Source organism: Chanodichthys erythropterus, chromosome 2 (assembly GCF_024489055.1).
Source record: "Chanodichthys erythropterus isolate Z2021 chromosome 2, ASM2448905v1, whole genome shotgun sequence".
NCBI classification, from domain to species: Eukaryota; Metazoa; Chordata; class Actinopteri; order Cypriniformes; family Xenocyprididae; genus Chanodichthys; species Chanodichthys erythropterus.
The window spans coordinates 27235299-27256326 of record NC_090222.1 but is presented as its reverse complement, the minus strand read 5'-3'; the positions used below and the strand labels follow the sequence as shown (position 1 = coordinate 27256326).

Sequence of the window (21028 nt, the reverse complement as noted above, 5' to 3'; positions counted from 1 at the left end):
GAGGGATAAATAATGTTTAAAAATTGTATTTTATTTCACATTTTGCCAAAAGTGATTCAATCACATTTAAGTACAATTTAAAGTTCTATTAAAGGATATTTATTCATTTAATAAGAATTTATTTCAGAAAGTTTTGCATGGCATGAAATTAAAAATGGTGAATGCACTCCACAATTCTGCATACTATTTGTTTGTGTACTTTCTGGACGACTGAAATCTTCAGTAATTATCGTTCAAAGAAAATTTCACAATGTTCCATAAAGTTTTTGTCCTATAATATAACCCAGTCCACACAAATTTGACCTGAATTGATAGTAACAATCTACCAAATTCTTTTTTCTGAAAGACAAAAGCATATAGACCTCAGCATGAATTGTAAGTTTTATTAATAGTAAAGATTTCCCCTTAATCAGCACACAGTTTAAATGTGATTATTATATCAGCACCAGGTCAGCACAAATATTTGTTGAATCATGATGATGACTCCTTTTGGAAGTGATCAGCAAATGCCTCATGAAAGGAAAAAATAGGTATCATTGTTCCTGTCACATATTGTGGTTCATATATGTGGCTTTTTAATATTTGAATTCTTCTAGATTCGTTCTTCCAGATTAGAGCCTAAACCTCATGACTGATACATTCTCACAGGCAGATAGGTATTTATGTCATGTGCTTGAGTGCTCAAATGATGGTGTGTACACGTGATTTCCCCTGGCTGTCTTCCCGTTTCATTTTTATATTCATATATCATGTAATAAATGATAATTATGACTTTAGGCCTCAACTACCACGTTATTATCACGTATTCTAAATAGTTTCTGTGCATCAAGTGAAGTCACTCGAATAGTATCTTCTTCCGGTGTTTAATACAAATGTCGCTAGATGTCGACACAAACACGGCATGAGGGAAGAAAATAAAAACCTTCTTTTCAATGCGTGTAAAACTCTTAGAACCTAGTGAGCTGCCTATCAAGACAGCAGTTTATTTCTTCTACTCAATGAAGATGACATCTGTCTAACTGATTCATTAGCAGCTCAGCTGTGAACTGCTGGTATTTCCAGTTACAGAGGAAAAGGTCTGGTGGAAAACCCCTCTCAAAACGATAATTAAAACAAAGTACATCGGTCACATTTTTTTTTTTAGGTTACTGCACAGAGACACCATTAATCTTACAATTAGTTTAATATGAATTAATAGTATTTTATTTTTATATTTTATATAATATATATTAAAATAATTAAATAAGTTATGTTGTTAACTAATTTGTATTAATCAAATCTTTATCATTATGTTTATTTATTAATTTTTTATTAAATTATTACTTTTTTCTTTTGTAACAGGGCGAAGCAAAAAGTAAGCAAAGACATCTAAACTTTATGACAACACTCAGAGATTAGCACGTGATGGAACAAAATAAAAGCAAAGGAAGCAGGAACTCACAGATGTCCATCACCTCCTCCACAAACGACAAGAAGTGCAGCTTAACGAGAGTGCACAGGTGAGACGAGATACATCTGAATGCATTTCTTGTTCACATTTCTAACGTTACCTGTCGTATCTTTTTAATAAAAGGCACCTTTGTTGGTTTCTCTCAGTTTCTCTTTCGGTTTTAATTAAGGTGGTGACTGTGGTTTTATTAGCGCTTTTCCTCAAATAGACTTGATATGTTGTCAGTGTTTTATCAGTCGTCTGTAGTAACTCTGCGTTTAAAAGTAAAGCGTTAAAAATGCATAAATTATACTTTATATGTGTTGTGGAATGAAGGATTAGGTGAAATCGATCAAACACCCATCTTAGTTTGATTTCCGTTTCTTCCTTACAGCCTACTACTGGCTAATATGTTCTCTTGCTCCGTTTATGTGATTAACTTCGCTTCGCTTTTATTCCTCCCAAATTCATCTGTTTAAAACTTTGTTTTAGTATTATCATTCATCGATTTACTTTGATTTTTATTTTTTATTTTTACCAATTTCATAACCTTTTGACGTTTTAACTTCCGTTTTAGTCTACTTCTGCTATACTTTTTACTCAATTTGTTTCCTTAATTGTTAAAATCTTGTGTTTGATTTAGATAAGAACATTTAAAACTAACAACTCTTAGACTGTTTCAGAAGTCTGCTTCACTGAATTGATCACTTCAGATTGTGGCTCATGTAACATTTAGGCCAGGTGTCAACAAAATTCAGTGAGAGTGTATTAACAGAAAAAATATTGATGTTTTAATGCATGTCAGTAACTTTAATGGGCTGTTTTGCTCTTGTCAGGCCATGATGTTTGGGAGCTTGCTGTTTGCCGTGTGTTGTAGCGCAGCACTGGCCCATTTCAACTCAAATCTAGACCAGCACTGGGAGTTGTGGAAGAAGACGCATGACAAGTTTTACTCCACTAAGGTGAGAACATGAGTTTCATAAGCATATCAGATGATCCCACAGCTGATCTTTCATCTACTTGCAGATTCATTTTCATAATGGTTATTCAGGGTGTTCTTGTGAGGATATAATATTTTAACCATTAGCTTGAAATGGTGTTGATGGCATCCATACACTGATAGAATTGTATTGAAATATTTAAATTGGTGGTCTCACACCTATATATCACTTGTGTGATCCCTGTAATGTGTGTTGGCAGGTTGAGGATCTGGGCAGGAGGGAGTTGTGGGAGAAAAACCTTGAAATGATCACCCTTCATAACCTGGAGGCCTCCATGGGCATGCATTCATATGACCTGGCCATGAACCACATGGGTGATATGGTGTGTGAGAGCTTGCACACATACACGTGTTTGTTTGTTCATGATTATTTGCATGCGCTATACAAAAAAAATTCTCCTGTCACGCGATACTGCTTTATTTCCATGTTACTAGCATGAAGCTAATGTGAGATTTAAGATTTGTTCACAGATCAATCTTTTTCTTTTGTTTTCCTTACAAATATCACTAGATTTTTTTTTTTTAAATTTGCATTAATATCTACAAAAACATTATACAGCTATAGTGTAACTTCATCCTGTTCATATTTTTCTTTACAGACAACAGAGGAGATCCTCCAAACGTTAGCCACGACTCGTGTCCCTCCTGGCTTTAAGAGGCAAACAGCAAAATTCGTGGGCTCTTCTGGGGCTCCTGTCCCAGACTCTCTGGACTGGAGAGAGAAGGGATATGTCTCCAGTGTGAAAATGCAGGTGTGAATGTACTGTATATATATCATAGTATGCTATCTGGTCCATTGGCTTTGTGTCTGTGCTGATATTCATCTATATAAATCTATTATGTAGCATGAAGAGAAATAGTTTATAGCAGAAGGAGTGGCTAAATTTTAAGTTCGCCAAAGGAAAATGGCTCTGGATATTGATTGTGGTTTAGATGTTGCTCTCATGATGTCAAGTGAATTGGCCACGTCCTCTCTCAGGAAACTTTGAGTCACTTTTTTTTTTTTTTTTTAAGTTTCACTTCTTTTTGTTTTGTTTGTCCAGTCAGTGTTTGAGGGATTTTATTTCCCCTTTTTTGTAACTTCCTCTATGATGAGTTGGAAATTCACAAACCAGCAACTGAAAACAGGATTGTCAGAATGCTGTTTCCGCAGCCTCATAAGTCATTGTAATCCAAAAGTTTGCGTGTTTCCGGTAGTTTCATAACGCTTTCCTCTCTGCCGTCAGGGTGCGTGTGGTTCTTGTTGGGCGTTCAGCTCCGTTGGGGCTCTTGAAGGTCAGCTGATGAAGACCACAGGAAAGCTGGTCGACCTCAGTCCTCAGAACCTGGTAGACTGTTCCTCCAAATATGGCAACAAGGGCTGCAGTGGCGGTTTTATGAGTTCTGCCTTCCAGTATGTCATTGATAATGGCGGAATAGACCCAGAGTCATCTTACCCTTATGAAGGAGTGGTAAGTTGTTTGTGTGGGTCCAAGTGAAGAAGAAACATTTAGCTTGTGTATATATTAGAATTTACAGGGCCTGTTACTGTGAGATCTGATCCATATGTGCAGTATAAAGACTGGTCTCTACATTGCTGGATTTAGTTTTGCAGCATGTTTAAAAAAAAATAAATGAATAAATCTGCAAGATTGTAATTAATTAACATTAGGGGTCTAATGTGTAATGTAATCTAATGTGTCCTTCAGCAAAAGCAGTGCAGATACAATCCATCCCAGCATGCAGCAAACTGCACCAAGTACTATTTCGTCCGTCAGGGAGATGAAGAGGCCTTGAAGGATGCTTTAGCCTATGTCGGCCCCATTTCAGTGGCCATTGATGCCACCCGCCCTCAGTTTATCCTGTACCGCAGTGGTGAGTATTTCTTTTTCTTTTCCTTTAAATCAGACCAGATTACAATCAATCAAATTAGGAAAGTGATAATATAACTCTCATTTCTGTCCACAGGAGTTTACAATGATCCAACCTGCACCAAAAGAGTAAACCATGCAGTGCTGGCTGTGGGATACGGTTCGATTTCTGGACAGGACTATTGGCTGGTCAAAAACAGGTAAAATCAGAATGATTGTGAAGTTTTGTGATCATAAATCATCTGGTTCTGGAAATGTACCCACTGAGGAAAAAAATGTTTGTGAAGTCTTGTAAAAGCAGAACGTCTGTGTCAAACACAACATTGAACTGAATAAATGCATATGTTGATTGTTGTCTTTTGCTTTAACAGTTGGGGTACCGGATTTGGAGATGGTGGCTACATCCGTATAGCTAGAAACCAGAACAACATGTGTGGCATCGCCTCATACGCCTGCTATCCGGTTATGTAACTGAAACCCTGTTGAAATTTGTGAATTTACTGTTTTATAGTCTAATTTCTTGGATGTAAATGTGTGTTCTATATGTGTATTTTCCTTTTTGTCTTTTTAAAAAAATCCAAATGTATCTTATCTTTTATGAAATAAATATTAAATTTTTTAATGTTTTCTGGCTTGTGAAGCTTTAAGAGGAAATATGCTTTCACTCATTTCACTGTTTACAAATGGTCAGTGGAACATCACAAAAGTTTCACATGAGGTATTAAAGGCTTTCTCAAGAAATTCCACATAACGGGTAGGACGATGCACATGTATGTGCTGTTCTGTACTCAAGTTCAGAGTGGGAGTCTAAAATAGTGAATCTACTTGCAGGCAAAATTTTGCTTCTCAAATAAAGAGCTGTTGATGAGTTTGAAATGTATCGTTTGGGGCAGATAAAAAGGTTAATAGATATATTGGAAAGTAAGATGGATATTATGCTTTTTTTTTTTTTTTTTTCTCCCAATATACTCAAGATGTAAATTCACAGAAAGAAACTTGTGTAAAATAATTCTCATGGCTGATGCGTCTGATGAGACTGATGATTGGATCATTTTGGTTTGCTATTGCTGTGATCTCATATGAGTGACAGTTTGTCACACCCTCACACCAGTAAATGCATCATTGGAGAAGAGATGTCCACGCAAGGGAGGGGGTGTTATTTTGATTAAAGCTTTTGGGGGTTCATGTGAATAAAAAAAGAAAAGGATTAAATACAACAATAATGCATAAAAATAAGAATTGTCCATTTTGATTTCATGTTGACTATAATGAGATATACAATATAAGTTGTACACTTTGATCCAGAGATGTGTTGCTTATAATTTCTTTAAAACCCATAAGTCATAAGATTAAAGTGTGCAACTTACCCAACAGCATGTCTCAAAATCACCAATAAATTTTTTACTGTAATTTGTTTTGAAAATATTTGGGGTATTTCACCCACATTTGCTTGTGGCTCAGACTGCCTCAAAAAGTATAAGAACTGTCCATGTGTATTGTAATCTAAGTTTTACTTGCGATGTTATTTTACATCACTAATTGATGTGCAATTTCAATTTCAGATTGACCATAGGATCAAATGGCATAAGTCAAAAGATTTGACTTGACTTTACTAGACAGCAGAACGAGTCTTCTGATGAGTTTAACTACCTTTTCAGTCGGCTTATCTAAAGTAAACCATTTATAAGTGGATCTCAAGATGCCAAACATATATGTATGGTTTTCTGGGGAGACAGTGAATTCTGCTAGCCTATGTGGTGATCCAACAACAATGATTTATTAATTTTAATTAAATTATTTTTTGCTCATGTTACAGGGCAAAGCTAAGCATGAAGTAAGACTGTACCATATGACAATAGGCAGAGATTAGCACGTGATGGAACAAAATAAAACCAAAGTAACCAGGAACTCACATTCATTATCGCTTCCTCTACAAACGACGCGAAGTGCTGCTAAACGAGAGTGTACAGGTGAGACGAGACACATTTTGATTCATTTCTTGTTCACCTTCATATATCTTGTATCATATATTTCAAAACCTTTGTTGACATTTTTCCTCAAAAGCTTTCTCTTTCAGTTTTAAGGTATTGGCTGCTGTTTTATAAGAGAGTTAATATGACGTGTGGATTTGTTTCGTTTTTAGAGAAATCAGAATGACGATGTTAAACTCAATAGATATGTGTAGACTATAGCCTATGTATAGCTATATACTACCAAAAGTTCAAAAACGTTTGGGATCGGTAAGATTTGTTAATGTTTTGAAAGAAGTTTTTTTAATGTTTAACAAGACTGCATTTCTGGGGAAAAAAAATAGGAAAAAATAGTAATATTGTAAATTATTTAATTTAGGCCTAACTTGTAAAATGTAATTTATTCCTGTGATCAAAGCTGAATTTTCAGCATCATTACGCCAATCGTGAGTGTCACGTGATCCTTCAGAAACGATCCTAATATGCCGATTTGCTGGTCAAGAAACATTTATTATTATAATTCATCAATGTTGAATTTTGTTTGATGAATTGTTTGATGAATAGAAATTTCAAAATTATATGTTTCTTAAAAAAAAAAAAAAAAAACTACTGACACTGCGTTTAATATTTTAACATGTTAAACTGGAAAATAATCGCATTAATTTTGACAGCACGTCAGCTAATGGTTATATATTATATATATATATATAATAGGCGAGTGCTATATATGTGTGTGTGTGTGTGACACACATAACCATACTTTTAGGCCACCTATATAACCCACACATGACCTGCAGAAGAAAAAAAAAGTAGGCTAAATCGTGCGCAGGCTTTATTAAGTTGTTCCCTCAATTTATAAATTGTACGCACGATTTCGTAGGCCTACATCGAAAAAAAATAAAGGGAGATCACCCCAAAATGAAAATTCTGTAATCATTTACTCACTCTAAAGTTCCAAACAGAGCCGGCCCAAGGCATAAGTGAACTAAGCGGCTGCTTAGGGCCCTGTGGGCATTAGGGCTGCACGATGTATCATTTTAGCATCGATATCGCGATATCACAATAGTCACATCGCAGGAATTGCAAAGTTTAACCAAAGTTGCAGGTGTTTATGTTCTGTCTGCCAAAATTAAAAAATAAATGAATACATAAATAAATATACAAAGAAAAGTAAAAAAGCAAAAATAATTAAATAAATATACACAGAAAAGCAAAAAAATAAATAATTATATATTTATTTCCTTATTTATTTATATTTTTTCCACATTTATCTATTTTTTGTTTTATTTATTTATACATTTATTAGGCTAATTTCTAAATTTCTTTATTTTTACATTTATGTACTTTTACTTTATTCCGGACATGGCCGTAGAACATCGTCTGGTCTGGATTTGTAAAATGTCCTGCGCTGGCAAACATAAACAGCAACATCTTCAACAGATCTGATAACAGGGACTCTGAAATTGAAACGCTTGTTATTTCCCATTATTAATCATTTGAATGAATGGGCTTGCGTTTGATTGAGATTCGGACACTGGTCAGAACACGGAAAGGATCGAACCAGCGCACATTTAGGCTACAGTGAAGTCGACGCAAGCACTGAGATAATACATTTGTTACAAGACCACAAATTCATTTCACATTCATATTTCCTACTTTTACATGCACAACATGTGACAAACGCTTAAAATAGCCTATACATATTTCAAATATTCAAAACAGAACGAGGCATCGGTTACAGTAGAACATTGTGTCTCATTGTGGGGACATTCTAAAACGCTTAACGTGGCTTAATGTAGCCTACCAAGACAGTGATATTAACAGACCAAACTCACTAAACATCATGATTAGGGCTTGACATTAACTTTTTTGCACACCAGCCACTGTGGCTTGTGGTTTTTCCAAAGTAGGCTACTAGCATTTTCACTGGCCACAATTTTGCTGTTGGGAAATTACATTTTATATGATTAAAGTTGACTTTGACATGCTAAAATTACTTGATTTTGAGTAATTTTACTTGATTTACAAGATTTAAAACCCTTTCAAACTTTCAAATGCAGGTAAAATTACCATATGGTAAATTTGATAATTTTAAGTTATTTTTGTCAAACTATATAAAAAGAACAAAGAAGCAAATTACAAATACAATAGTAAATTCAATAGCCTAAACTCTTGTTTTCATATACTTTATTATTGTTTGATTATGACAGACAGGTATTAAATTGGGCTGCTTAATGCATGGACGCAATATAGTACTGACACATGTCCAGTTTTTACCCACCTGTTTATGTCCACTTATGCCATAACTGACTGTATTCATGGAAGATACTCCACATGATGGACATTTTGACATCTGTGTGTGCGTGTATTTGACTATTCTGGCGCAAAGAGATCTGATCGCGCGCGCGACAGAGTGTGTCATTCAGTGCGATTCCACCTATCCCGCCGTCACTAACTGCAAGTTAATCGATAACGAATTGTGATCGGATTTTAATTTTGTGCTACGACAAGTTTGGCTACCTTTGATTAGGTTGTAGGCTGAAATTATATTCAACCCGCCAAAGTGCCTATGGGAGTGGCTGTCTTACCCGCCACAGCTGAAATCTACCTGCATTTGGCGGGTGTTAATGTCAAGCCCTGATCATGATAATAAAGAAGCATTTAATAACATGTTAAGCCTTTTCCTCCCATATAAAACTGTTATAAGAAAACTTTTAACGTGGCTTAATGTACTAAGACAGTGATTTAAAAACAAAAAACAAACTCGTCATACTAATAAAGTATAGCCTACTACACAAAAAATCAGATGAGCCCTGAATATGATCTCAACGTTTTTTTTTTAAATCACTGTCTTTGTAGGCCTACATTAAGCCACGTTAAGCGTTTTCTTATAACGGTTTTCTATAGGAGGAAAAGGATTAGCCTAATGTGTTATTAAACGCTTTTTTTTGTACGTAGTATACATTATTATTCTGATGTTTAGTGAGTTTGGTCTGTTAATATCACTGTCTTGGTAGGCTACATTAAGCCACGTTAAGCGTTTTAGAATGTCCCCACAATGAGACACAATGTTCTACTATAACCGATGCCTCGTTCTGTTTTGAATCTTTGAAATATGTATAGGCTATTTTAAGCGTTTGTCACATGTTGTGCATGTAAAAGTAGGAAATATGAATGTGAAATGAATTTGTGCAACAAATGTATTATCTCAGTGCTTACGTCGACTTCACTATAGCCTAAATGTGCGCTGGTTCGATCCCTGTTATCAGATCTGTTGAAGATGTTGCTGTTCATGTTTGCCAGCGCAGGACATACACAAATCCAGACCAGACGATGTTCTACGTACGGCCATGTCTGGAATAAAGAGTAGCCTATCCATGTCACACAGTACAGTTAGGGTGATATTCCTTAACCATACTACCCCCATCCATATCATTCATCCCAGTATCAACATCAATAGGCTACACTATTTCAGGCACACCACAAGGTGTCACTGTGGCCTCAATACTTCGCTCTCGCTTACTCTGAGCTCGATTGCAATGTCTGAGGTAAAAAAGGCCTTCCTCATTATCCTACGGACAAAGAAATGTAAAAATACATAAATGTAAAAATAAATAAATGTATAAATAAATAAATGTATAAATAAATAAATGTATAAATAAATAAAAGAAAAAATAGATAAATGTGGAAAAAATATAAATATATACATAAATAAGGAAATAAATATATAAATAATTATTTATTATTATTATTATTTTTTTTTTCGCTTTTCTATGTATATTTATTTATGTATTTATTTATATTTAATTCTGGCAGACTTGGGATTCCATAGTGGGGGTGTATCATTTCCTTGTACTCACTCTTTTACTGAAATGTTTATGGTTTCGTTTTGTTAACTAAATGTGCATTAAAGTCTTTTGCTTAAGTTAGCGATCATGTTAAAGAGAATTTTTTAATTTTGGGGTGAACTGTCCCTTTAAGGTTAATCAAAAACCAAAGGTAACAGAGAAAATTATAGCTTTAATAAGGAATAATCTATATTTAATTTATAATTTATGCAGTAAAGACTGTAAAGTGTTTGATAACTTTATTCAGTTTCGGTAGGCTGTATTTCTGTTAGACTGATACTGGCCTACATTCATAAAAAGATGCCATTAAACAAATATTTAAAATATACTGTCTTTAAGTTGTTTCTACATTAATTTGGAGAGTAACTGTGATATTATTACAATATAAAAAATGTTAACACTCCAATGTTTTTAATTATGATTAATTGCGATTAATTTCAGAAAAAAATTGTTAATTTTTTAATCGATTGACAGCACTAATATATATATATATATATATATATATATATATATATATATATATATATATATATATATATATATATATATATTATATATATATGTTTCTTCCTTCCTAAAATGAGGATGACACAGCATTTAATTTAAATAAGAACATATAAAACAAACAAATCTTAGACTGTTTCAGAAGTCTGCTTCACTGAATTGATCACTTCAGACTGTGCTGATGTGACATTAGGCCAGGTGTTACATAATTCAGTTACAGTATAATAACAGAAAAAATATTGATGTTTTAATGCATGTCAGTAACTTTAATGGGCCGTTTTGCTCTTGTCAGCCATGATGTTTGGGAGGTTGCTGTTTGCCGTGTGTTGTAGCGCAGCACTGGCCCATTTCAACTCAAATCTAGACCAGCACTGGGAGTTGTGGAAGAAGACGCATGACAAGTTTTACTCCACTAAGGTGAGAACATGAGTTTCATAAATATCAGACGATCCCAAAGCTGATCTTTTATTCACTGCTAGAATCATATTTTGTTTATCACATGTTCAGTGAGGAATACAAATTCTTCCTTGATTCTAATCTGATCAAACTGGCAAAGCTTGTTTTATGGGTTTCATGTTTTATTGCTGAATAATTAGTTTGTATTCATGTGAGACTTAAATAGTTCTACCAGTGATGTCAATAGTTTAATATATTGCTGTATTAAACTGTTGAATTGTCTTTTGTTTATGTTGGCAGGATGAGGATCTGGGCAGGAGGGAGTTGTGGGAGAAAAACCTTCAACTCATCACCCTTCACAACCTGGAGGCCTCCATGGGCATGCATTCATATAACCTGGCCATGAACCACATGGGTGACCTGGTGAGAACACGAGACCTATGTCCCTTTTTGCCTTTCCTCTGTGTTTCTTTGTTCATGATTTTTGTCAGACAAAAAAAAAAAAAAAACTCCTAGCATGCAATACTTTTTATTTCCTTGTTTCTATTTTTAGCATGTGAGCTTTGAGCATTGTTTACTATGTGAAGGAAAAATATACATTATCAGAATACAATGATTCATTTTTTAGCATTTTTTTTTATTATTATGTTTTCTTTACAAGAAGTTCTTTGCTGTAAGATAAGATTTTATTTTATTTGCAATAGTATTTAGAAATCATACAGCCATACAGTTAGGCATAGGTTATATTAGATGCCCTAGCAAGCGACAATGTTATTATCTGAAACTCACATTTCTCTGTTTGTCATGTTGAATCACAGACAACAGAGGAGATCCTGCAAACATTAGCCACAACTCGTGTCTCTTCTGGCTTTAAGAGGCAAATGGACAAATTTGTGGGCTCTTCTGGGGCTCCTGTCCCAGACTCTCTGGACTGGAGAGAGAAGGGATATGTCTCCAGTGTGAAGAACCAGGTATAACACTGTATATTTTGAGAAAACGCAATCTGATATTTGGTCATTTAAATTTGTGTCTTTGTGGCTTTTTATTTTGTATGACAGCTCATTTTGTTTCTTTTGATATACCTGAAACAAATGTTTTTTTTGTTTGTTTTTTTAAGAATTTCATGTTCCACATTGTATTAATTTCCATAAATCCATCCTAAAATATATTACATGTAGCATGAAGGCAAACTATTCCTCAGTTTTTGCATCTCCAGTTTTAGTATTTTTATCATGCTTTTTTTCTGCTGTCAGGGTTCATGTGGTTCTTGTTGGGCGTTCAGCTGTGCTGGGGCTCTTGAAGGTCAGCTGATGAAGACCACAGGAAAGCTGGTCGACCTCAGTCCTCAGAACCTGGTGGACTGTACCTCCAGTTATGGCAACATGGGCTGCAATGGTGGTTATATTTCCAGAACCTTCCAGTATGTCATTGATAATGGTGGAATAGACTCAGAGGCATCTTACCCTTATGAAGGAGTGGTAAGTTGTTTATGTGGGTCCAAGTGAAGAAGAAACAAGTGATAATTACAGAAACATTCCATATTAGAAGTGACAGGAATGGTTACCATGAGATTTGGTCTCAACATTGCTGGATTTGTCAATGTTTGGCACATTTTTAAAAACTTGCAATCCATTATCATTATTAGTATAATATAATAATTAAATGTGTCCTACAGCAAAGGTCGTGCAGATACAATCCAGCCCAGCGTGCGGCAAACTGCACCAGGTACTATTTTGTCCGTCAGGGAGATGAAGAGGCCCTGAAAGAGGCTACTGCCAACATTGGGCCCATTTCAGTGATCATTGATGCCACCCACCCTAAGTTTATCATGTATCACAGTGGTGAGTATTTCTTCTCTACACATTTCAATCAGTTAATCCAGTTTAATTACCAATTTAAGGTTTTCAGGTTGTAAACCGGTGTCTTTATTTTTTTCTCTTTGGAGGTTGAAATAATTATTTTTTCTTGGCAGTTATCATAACGTTATCTCATTTCTGTCCACAGGAGTTTACAATGACCCATCCTGTACCAAAAAGGTAAACCATGCCGTGCTGGTTGTGGGATACGGTGCGATTGATGGACAGGACTATTGGCTGGTCAAAAACAGGTTACAATAATTTTTTTTTCAATATTTTTTTTTTTTTGGGTGGTTGTAATGTATCTCATGATTATATACAGAATATATACAGATGCTGATTGTTGTCTTTTGCTTTAACAGTTGGGGTACCGGATTTGGAGATGGTGGCTACATCCGTATGGCCAGAAACCAGAACAACATGTGTGGCATCGCCTCATACGCCTGCTATCCAGTCATGTAACTCAAACCCTGTTAAAATATGTGAACATATCAAAATAAGAAATGTACTATTTTATAATCAAATTTCTTAACTGTAAATGTGTTCTATGTGGGGTTTTTTTTGTATTTCCATTTCTTTTAAACAAAATTCCAAATGTATCTTATGAGTATCTTACAAAATAAATATGGAATTTTATATGTTTTGTTTGGTTAGTTTTGAAGCTTTAAAAGGAAATATGCCATTCTTTTGGTCTCTATCCTCACTTTTACATGGTACACTTTTTGTTTGTTTTTCTTTTTGGAGGGATAAGCAATCATAAGATCAGCAAGACCCCCTCTCTTGCTCAGATTGTCATTTCAATTTGGTCTTTATATTGATAAATGTTCAATTGTGCTCTCTCTCTCTCTCTCACTCTCTCACACACACACACACACACACACAAACAAACAGGGTTCTCTCTGCCTGCAGGTAGGGCTGTGATTTAGTTGTGTTCACGGATTGATTTCAGCACATTTGGTTATAAAAACTTAATAATGCACAGATGCTCCCTGAATGGATGGGATCTTTGGTACAGTTACATCTCAGGGTCATTCCATGAATTCAGTGTCTTTTAAACTTCAAGCTGATCACCTGTCAAATAAGAAAAATATATATATTTACAAGAGAGATATTAAAAGAAGGGCTTTGTCCAAAACAAAATATTGTTAAAGTTACAATTGAAAAACTTTCGAAGGCCATTTCAAATATTATTTTTTACATTTTTTATGAAATTAATGAAAGTAACAGGATTGACGTAATGATTACAGGACTGACCAGAGTAACAGGGATGAAAGGACACAGAAACTGTCCTAAATTTGATCTTACGATAATTTCTCAGATGTATGTACGTGGGATTCCTAGAATGAACGTACACACAGAAAACCAGCATATGCCTCTCTTTCAGATGTGAAACCTATAAATCACAAATAATCTTGAACTTGCGTGCAGCTGAATGTTTTCAGTTCTCCATGTTAAACGACACCTATTTAATGTCATTTACATATAAAAGATCACCAGTCATCATTAAAATCCTTTAATTTAGAATGGCGAGCTGCAAGAATAGCTTAGATTTCCAAAAACCTGCAGTAATCTGACAAGGAAAAGTGCGTACGCCTGCTCAGACCCTGATGTGGTGCTAAGCACTTTTCCACGTCAAAGACCGTTTTTATAAATATGAGCATTGGCGAGGATTTAAGCGTACACACATAAGGTCAAATCTGTGCATATGCACACTTTATAAATGAGGCCCCTAATGTTTTAAGGGTACTGTAATTAGACCCCTGCATCTGTTTTGTGTGTCAGTGTGTCCCCTCACAGAACTTAAAATATATATGATCTGGTTTAATTATTAGGCAAGGAAGATGATCAGATCTTGGTCTTTCTATGATCATCTGAAACCAAATTAAATAGTATATATACACTATATTGCCAAAAGTTTTGGGACGCCTGCATTTAGATGCACATGAACTTTAATGACATCCCATTCTTAAACCGGGTTTAATATGGAGTTGGCCCACCCTTTGCAGCTATAACAGCCTCAACTCTTCTGGGAAGGCTTTTCACAAGATTTAGGAGTGTGTTTATTGGAATTTTTGACCATTCTTCTCGCATTTCTGAGGTCAGGCAGTGATGTTGGCGAGAAGGCCTGGCTCTCAGTCTCCGCTCTAATTCATCCCAAAGGTGTTCTATCGGGTTGAGGTCAGGACTCTGTGCAGGTCAGTCAAGTTCCTCCACACCAAACTCCATGTCTTTATGGACCTTGCTTTGTGCACTGGTGCGCAGTCATGTTGGAACAGGAAGGGGCCATCCCCAAACTGTTCCCACAAAGTTGGGAGCATGAAATTGTCCAAAATGTCTTGGTATGCTGAAGCATTAAGAGTTCCTTTCACTGGAACTAAGGGGCTAAGCCCAACCCCTGAAAAACAACCCCACACCATAATCCCCCCTCTACCAAGCTTTACACTTGGCACAATGCAGTCAGGCAAGTATTGTTGTATATTACATAAAATAAATAAATAGGTGTTTAAATGTATACTTGGTAAAAATGGTAACACGTTTGACATTGCATGATATCCCCCCTCAGTCAAACCTCATAAATCATCAAAAATAGAACATTATAGAAGAGAGAGAGAGAAATTTATTGTGTTTCAACTCTTGGCATACTGGTTGAGAGATGATGTAACTTCCTGGAAGTGATGTCACTGGAATGTACCATCATTTTACAAGTTTTTTTTTTTTTTTTTTTTGGTGAGGATAACAGGGCTGACATGAAATCGGGGACACAGATAAAATGATTTATATTTAAAAAAAATAATGTATACTTATGCTAAAACATTTCTTAACAACAAGACTATACTTAGAACAATATGCAAATGTGTTTTTTGTATCATTTTGCATTCAATTTGCAAATTAAAAGTCTTGCTGAAAAAGAACAATCATAGTAAGAGACAGGCCAAAAACCTTACCCTTATCAGAATAAATGCAATTTTAATAATTTAAAATAATATTTAATTGACATTACTTTAGTGTAATATTGATAAAACAATACACAGTATTGATATGTTTTTAAATAACAAATTTATTTGTTGTTATAGTACATGTATGCACCAATTTCATGGAATGACCCCTCAACACGACACATCACACACAGTTGAAGTAGATGAAATTAGAGCTGTCGGGTAGAACAAAAATGGCCAATTGAGTTCCCCTTGGTGGGACAGCGAAATGGAACTATCACTTAAGATTCACACGCTTTCAAATATATCCAAAGTGGTTAAAACTACGAGAATATGCTGCAATTTATTAGTACCTCTACTCATTGACAATAAATCTGTGTGAACAAAGTGTCCACCAGGAGGCGCAGTCCAATTCTACACATGCTGTGGCTCCACCGACAATACACTGGTTACTCCACTACACACCTCAGACCACTTTCTCATCACTTTTAATCTCAACCTGACCCCTAACTCAACACACACTCCACCACATGTTACTTTTCGGCGAAACCTATGCTCCCTCTCACCATCCTACCTACATTTACATTTACATTTACATTTAGTCATTTAGCAGACGCTTTTATCCAAAGCGACTTACAAATGAGAGTAGTAGAATCAATCAAATCAACATGAGAACAACAGTATGTAAGTGCTGAGTGAAGTCACAGTTATTTTAGTAAAGTGCTCATAGCAAATTTTTTTTTTTTTTTTTTTTTTAAATAAATACACAGATAGGAGAAGAATATTAGTCAAGGTAAGTGCTACTACTACTGGGTCAAGTGCTGACGAAAAAGATACGTCTTTAGCATTTTTTTGAAAATGGCTAGAGACTCAGCTGCTCGGATAGAGCGTGGCAGGTCATTCCACCAGCCAGGAACAGTCCCGGAGAAGGTCCGTGAGAGTGATTTTGTGCCCCTATGTGATGGCACCACAAGGCACCGTTCACTTGCAGAACGCAGGTTTCTGGAGGGCGCATAAGTCTGAAGTAGTGAGTTAAGGTATAGCGGTGCAGAGCCAGCGGTTGTTCTGTAGGCAAACATCAGAGCCTTGAATTGGATGCGAGCAGCTACTGGCAGCCAGTGCAGACTGATGAAGAGAGGATTGATGTGCGCTCTCTTCGGTTCGTTGAAGACCAGTCTTGCTGCAGCATTCTGGATCAGTTGCAGAGGCTTGATAGTGCATGCCAGTCTGGATAGAACAAGAGCTTGGACAAGAATTTGTGTGGAATGTTCCGATAGGAAGGGTCTAATCTAATCTTCAAATATATCCTATCCTCTTTGGTCTCATCCACACTTCCTCCCCCTAACCAGTTCTCAACCTGGACACTAACAATGCTACTGACACTCTTTGCACCAACTCTAACATCTTGTTTATATGATTTCTGCCCCCTTTTAACCAGACCAGCCCGCGCCACCCCCTCTGCCCCCTGGCTCTCTGATGCTCTCCGTGATCATCGGTCTAGACTCAGGACTGCAGAGAGGAAGTGGCACAAATCTAAAGATCCTACTGACCTTAGCTTATATCAGTCACTCCTTTCTTCTTTCTCTACTAATGTCTCCAATGCTAAAACCTCAAACTATCACACTAAAATGAACAATTCAACTGATTCCCGCACACTTTTCAAAACCTTCTCTTTTCTTCTTTGCCCTCCTCCCCTATCTCCCACATCAACTCTTACAGCTGATGACTTTGCCATATTCTTCACACATAAAATAACAACCATCAGTGGCCAATTCTCCACACCACACACTGACAATAACATCTTAACGGAAACCACAGAAATTCTCCCCTCCTTCTCCATGCTCTCTGAGACAGATGTTTCAAAACTCATCCTTTCCAATCACCCTACTACCTGTCTGCTAGACCCTATCCCCACTCATCTTCTTCAGGCCATCCCCTCCTCAATTCTTCCTGCACTCACTCACATCATCAATTCTTCCCTTCACACTGGAACATTTCCCATAGCTTTTAAGCAGGCTAGGATTACCCCACTGCTTAAAAAACCCACTCTGAATCCAGCACTTTTAGAAAACTACAGACCAGTATCCCTTCTTCCTTTCATTGCTAAGACACTTGAGAGAGTTGTATTCAACCAACTGTCTACTTATCTCACACAGAACAACCTCCATGATAACCACCAGTCTGGTTTCAAGAGTGGCCACTCTACTGAGACTGAAGCCCTGAGACTGGCACGAGCGACTTCAAAATAATCAGTACTCATCTTGCTGGATCTGTCTGCTGCTTTTGACACAGTTAACCACCAGATCCTCCTGTCAACACTCATGTCGAAGGGCATCTCAGGAACCGCAATCCAGTGGTTTGTCTTATTTCTCAGGTAGGTCCTTCATGGTATCTTGGAGAGGTGAGGTGTCCAAGTCACATCATCTTGCTACTGGGGTACCTCACGGCTCCGTGCTGGGACCACTTCTCTTCTCCATCTACATGTCATCACTAGGATCTGTCATTCAGGATCATGGTTTCTCCTATCACTGTTAAGCTGATGATACACAACTCTACCTCTCATTCCACCCAGATGATCCGACGGTTGCTGGTCGCATCGCAGCCTGCCTGACAGCCATTTCTGCCTGGATGAAGGACCACCACCTTCAACTCAACCTTGCAAAAACGGAACTGCTTGTGGTTGGTGCCAACACAACACTTCATCAAACACTTTCAATTCAACTTGGGTCGTCAACCATTACTCCTTCCAGGACAGCCAGGAACCTTGGAGTGGTGATGGATGATTGTTTAAGCTTCACAGATCATGTTGCGACAACGGCCCGGTCCTGCAGATTTGCCGTGTACAACATCAGGAAGATTAGACCCTTCCTATTGGAGCATTCCACACAAATTCTTGTCCAAGCTCTTGTTCTATTCAGACTGGACTACTGTAATGCTCTCTTGGCAGGCCTTCCAGCATGCACTGTCAAGCCTCTACAACTGATCCAGAATGCTGCAGCAAGACTGGTCTTCAACGAACCGAAGAGAGCGCACGTCAATCCTCTCTTCATCAGTCTGCACTGGCTGCCAGTAGCTGCTCGCATCCAATTCAAGGCTCTGATGTTTGCCTACAGAACAACCGCTGGCTCTGCACCGCTATACCTTAACTCGCTACTTCAGACTTATGCGCCCTCCAGAAACTTGCGTTCTGCAAGTGAACGGTGCCTTGTGGTACCATCACAAAGGGGCACAAAATCACTCTCACGGACCTTTTCTGGGTCTGTTCCTGGCTGGTGGATTGACCTGCCAACCTTTATCCAAGCAGCTGAGTCTCTTGCCATTTTCAAAAAAAATGCTAAAGACGTATCTTTTTCGTCAGCAGCAATAGTAGCACTTACCTTGATTTCTATTCTTCCATCTATTTGTGTATTTATATATATAAAAAAAATCCTTGCTACGAGCACTTTACTGACATGACTGTGACTTCACTCAGCACTTACATACTGTTGTTCTCATGTTGATTTGATTGATTCTGCTATTCTCATTTGTAAGTCGCTTTGGATAAAAGCGTCTGCTAAATGACTAAAAGTAAATGTAAATGTAAATGTAGCCCCAAGGAATCCCTCACTGGGCCCACACAGGGCCCACACATGCCAAATGTTTAACATTAATTAAAAAAATAGTTAATGATCATTAAAAAGAAATGGTCAATGACTGGCAGGGGCATCTACCACTGAAATATTTCCTAAATCATACTCTTTGAAATGGAAATCTCTTAATCATCAATAAGCAATCAACTTCATCTAACCATAATTTTATTTACAATTTTTGCTTAAACAAATATGCTTCAAAAACACACAGTTACAGCAGCCAGAGAAACATTAAAGTTAAGAAGTCAAGGGTCAAGAGCCCAACTAAAGCAAACGCTCACCTTCATAACTGTGACTTCAAAATTTACTATTTTCAATAAAAAATCAACATCTAAAAGTTTTGTATGAAAGAAATAGTCAAACTGGATTGTAATGAGTACAGATGCTGAGATCGAGACAAATCTATTAGTGTTTAATGTTCTGCTGCTGGTCATGTGACAGTGTTTTCAGCTTATTTAAATAAGGAGATTTTACTTTACTGCCAAGTCATTTGACCGTTTTATCATCTAACAGTTTTGTTATTGTATTAATTACAGATTATTTTTGTAATTTTACATCATTTGTATGCCATTTAAGAAAACAGAAAATGCTGTATAAAAATACAGCCAAACAGAGCATGGGAAATGAAATGGGCTGCTTACACAAAACCTGCATCGGCCCAAAGGTACAAAAGTTGCTCTGGGTCAGAACGGGCTAGCCCACACTGGGCCATCATGGGCTTAATGTGGGCAGTTCGCTAGTGTGGGCTGCTCACAGAGAGCCCACAGTGAGCCCAAAGCTGTGGGCCACACCCGGGCAAGTCCGCACTCGGCCTGTTTAGGTTTGGTGTGGGCTGGCCCTAGCCCACTGTGCCCACAAAAAGCCCCGCAGGGGGCATGTTTGCAGGGTAACCATTTGCCGCTGAAATTTTGCAAATTATAATAACCTAAATCCTTACATCTCTATGAAAAGAGAAACCCTGTAAACTACTAGCGCTGCAACAGGGAGACCTGGAGAGTTGAGACGCACAAGCTGACACCCTTTGCCCTGTGCGCAGCAAGCTTACAATTGTCACTCATTAAACTTTAATTCCCATCCTCAAACTCCCATTCACCTCCTCTTCCCTTCCTCGCCGTGGTTCTGTAATGCAGCTAGCCTCTGATCTGCCACCCCTCCCGGTGAACGTCCTAAGCCCATGGGCCCGACCGAGCTCCGGCCCCAGCCCAGCCCATGCCAATTACAATTCAAGAAGGTCCAGATTTTAAAGCTGTATCTAACATGTACTTGGCCTTATGAAAAAGTAACATAGTTCTTGTAATTGTTTAACTATAGCAGTTGTTACAATATTGATAAAATTACAGGTAAGACCATTGATGGCCCCTCATTACCATGCTAAGACCAATGTTAACATTTTTCTTTTCATTTTTTATCTGGCATTGTTTACTTCGAATTTTGAGACCTGTTTACTTCGAATTTTTTTCTACCAATTTCACAACATTTAGATGTTTTAACTTCCTTTATGGCATGCCTCTACCAGTGTTTTAGTCAAGACCACCTAAACTGAGACCGAGACCAAGACTCTGCGGGGTTGAGACCAAGACAAGACCAAGACCAGAATAGCACTCCTTAAA

General features: G+C 37.0%; 2 protein-coding genes across 2 annotated transcripts; both read left to right on the top strand.

The window, feature by feature from the left end:
* The first annotated feature begins 970 nt into the window (after positions 1 to 970).
* On the top strand, positions 971 to 4886 carry LOC137034423 (cathepsin S-like). The gene is made up of 9 exons (XM_067407320.1): positions 971 to 1076; positions 1342 to 1499; positions 2266 to 2391; positions 2630 to 2752; positions 3029 to 3181; positions 3656 to 3880; positions 4118 to 4283; positions 4377 to 4479; positions 4651 to 4886. The coding sequence occupies exons 3-9, from the start codon at positions 2269 to 2271 to the stop codon at positions 4748 to 4750; spliced, it is 993 nt and encodes a 330-aa protein (XP_067263421.1). The 5' UTR covers positions 971 to 1076; positions 1342 to 1499; positions 2266 to 2268; the 3' UTR covers positions 4751 to 4886.
* Positions 4887 to 6113: 1227 nt separating this feature from the next.
* LOC137034404 (cathepsin S-like) lies at positions 6114 to 13460 on the top strand. Its single transcript, XM_067407290.1, has 8 exons — positions 6114 to 6249; positions 10894 to 11018; positions 11298 to 11420; positions 11816 to 11968; positions 12251 to 12475; positions 12673 to 12838; positions 13002 to 13104; positions 13216 to 13460. Exons 1-8 carry the CDS (start codon positions 6156 to 6158, stop codon positions 13313 to 13315), a joined length of 1089 nt encoding a protein of 362 aa, XP_067263391.1. The 5' UTR covers positions 6114 to 6155; the 3' UTR covers positions 13316 to 13460.
* Positions 13461 to 21028: the final 7568 nt, after the last annotated feature.